The sequence below is a fragment of the Borostomias antarcticus genome, assembly GCF_949987555.1.
Source record: "Borostomias antarcticus genome assembly, chromosome: 7".
Classification (NCBI taxonomy): Eukaryota; Metazoa; Chordata; class Actinopteri; order Stomiiformes; family Stomiidae; genus Borostomias; species Borostomias antarcticus.
This window is the reverse complement of record NC_140240.1, coordinates 1,054,112-1,056,611: the sequence shown is the minus strand read 5'-3', so window position 1 is coordinate 1,056,611 and position 2,500 is coordinate 1,054,112. Positions and strand designations below refer to the sequence as shown.

Sequence of the window (2,500 nt, the reverse complement as noted above, 5' to 3'; positions counted from 1 at the left end):
TGTCTCTCTCTCTCTCTCTCTCTCTCTCTCTCTCTCTCTCTCTCTCTCAATAAGGGAATTAGACCAACACTGTGAGTCGTTTGCCAAAAAGTAACTCTTTGTTCTTCTTCCCCAGGAATGTTGAGTGTGTGAACCTGCTGTTGAGCAGTGGTGCTGATCTGAGTACGAAGGACAAACTGGGGAGGTAGGCGGGCTTTAGGAGAGCATAACATCTGATTGGTTCCTTGAATGCTGTTGGGTCCACCTGTTCTGAAGTGTGTGTGTGTGTGTGTGCGTGCGCTTGTGTGTGTGCGTGTGTGTGCGACCTCTCCTCCATCTCTCCAGAGCTCCTCTGCACTACGCGGCAGCTAACGGGGCGTACCAGAGCAGCGTGGCGTTGGTCAGCGGTGGCGCCGAGGTCAACCAGCTGGACCTGAAGGGCTGCAGCCCCCTGCACTACGCTGCTGCCTCTCAAAGCTTCCGACGGTACCACACACACACACACACACACACACATGCACATACAGTCATCCCAACTTCAATATTTCGCCGCACCTCATGGCGAGAGCAACAACGACAGTGGCAGCGGCGGTAAAATTATTATTACAACCCGCAACCCACAGGGGGCAGTAGAGCACTGCTTCAGTGTAGTAGACTACTCGGCTCTGGTTGCTTATATCCTGTAGGCTACGTTTCCCAGTTTGACAGGTCTGAATTGCAAACTGCTTTTTTGGATTAGCTACAACAGAGACAGTAGCCTACATAAAATGTGTTATTTGAGGGGCTATCGTTTTACCAACTGATTGGACCTCATTCATTCTTTAGATTCAAACCCGGAAACTCAGAAATCCCACATTTTCAACCCCTATTTTTAACTATGCAGTCAGAGTAACGACATGAAATATACAATCAATAAATAGCACTAAACCAGTGAAGGCTATTTCATTTAAACCTGTATTTACCAACCCTAACCCCTTTGATTCAAGGCACCCATAAACCCGGTTGCCCAAGTAGCACAATTGTTAGAGCAGCAGACTTGTAATACAGGGGTCACGGGTTCAACTCCCCGTCCTGTTGGAAGACGTTTAGAATTCTATTAAATCGTTAAGAAGGAAAGACGTATTCTATTATTTTATTTGTATTATTATTATTTCATTACTTTTATTTAGTAACAACTTAACTTAAAAACTATGTTTCCCAATTAAAACTGATTCCCACAGATTATGAAAGTGAATGTTTTGTTTTATTAGCAGCTAAATCTGAGGCTGTTTTTACAGCGGGGATAATTGACTAACGTTAGCTGGAAACAGCGCTGATGGGCTACAATGTTAAGCTACATTTCAGTCGATCGCGTCTACAAACCATCTCTCGTTGCTACGCTTCCTTAGAAGTGACAGCAAAAAAAGAGGAAGTGATTTTCTACAGTAACTCTGGATTTTGTCGTGGGTCAAGGGTCAAATGTGGACTCTGTGTGTTTCAGAGTGGACAGACATTACTCCGCTAACCAGCAGAGCGAGGAGAAGGAGAAGGAGGCGTTCTTGTAAGTGCCTGATTAAAAACAAAACACGCTTTAACATTTAAATGACATGTCACAACGACCCTGCAGCAGTAGAAACTGGATGGGCTTCTCCAGTGTACTCATGTTTATGTTGTGTGTGTTTGTTTGTTTGTTTGTTTGTTTGTTTGTGTTTATTTGTTGTGTAGTTGTCTGGAGTACCTGCTGGACAAGGGGGCGGACCCAGCTCTGAGGAACAGCAAGGGCTACAGTGCAGTCCACTACGCAGCCGCCCACGGAAACAAGCAGAACCTGGAGCTGGTGAGTTATGCACGCACACACACGCACACGGGCACACACACACGCGCACGCACACACACACACACACACACACCCACCCACACACACACCCACACACACACACACCACCGGGGCTTTTATGGCCAAGTAACAAGTTAACAACTAGCACCTGCTTGGATCCTTTGGTTTGATGTGAAAGTGGTGTTTTGTGCTCAGCTGCTGGAGATGTCCTTCAACTGTCTGGGAGAGGTGGAGAGCAACGTTCCTGTCAGCCCTCTGCACCTGGCTGTGAGTACCAACACTCCCCCTGGCCCAATCCTGGCCTAACTCTGGCCTAGTCATTCCCCCTGGCCTAGTCATTCCCCCTGGCCTATCCCTGGCCTAGCCCTGGCCCAGCCCTGGCCCAGTCAATTACCCTGGCCTAGTCCTGGCCCAGTCAATTATCCTGGCCTAGTCCTGGCCCAGTCATTCCCCCTGGCCTAGCCCTGGCCTAGTCATCCCCCCTGGCCTAGCCATTCCCCCTGGCCTATCCCTGGCCTAGCTCTGGCCTAGTCATTCCCCCTGGCCTAGTCCTGGCCCAGTCCCCCCTGGCCTAGTCCTGGCCTAGTCATTCACCCTGGCCTAGTCCTGGCCCAGTCCTCCCTGGCCCAGTCATTCCCCCTGGCCTAACCCTGGCCTAGTCATTCCCCCTGGCCTAGCCCTGGCCCAGTCATTCCCCTGACCTAG

At 49.6% G+C, this 2,500-nt stretch overlaps 1 protein-coding gene across 1 annotated transcript in view; it reads left to right on the top strand.

The window, feature by feature from the left end:
* Positions 1–2,500, top strand: part of LOC311311739 (serine/threonine-protein phosphatase 6 regulatory ankyrin repeat subunit C-like) — a 20,312-nt gene that overhangs the window by 8,627 nt on the left and 9,185 nt on the right. The window contains exons 13-17 of the mRNA XM_084441495.1: positions 116–184; positions 325–465; positions 1,460–1,519; positions 1,684–1,795; positions 1,991–2,062. Of these exons, the coding sequence (XP_084297621.1) occupies positions 116–184; positions 325–465; positions 1,460–1,519; positions 1,684–1,795; positions 1,991–2,062 (454 nt within the window). The remainder of the gene's footprint in view (positions 1–115; positions 185–324; positions 466–1,459; positions 1,520–1,683; positions 1,796–1,990; positions 2,063–2,500) is intronic.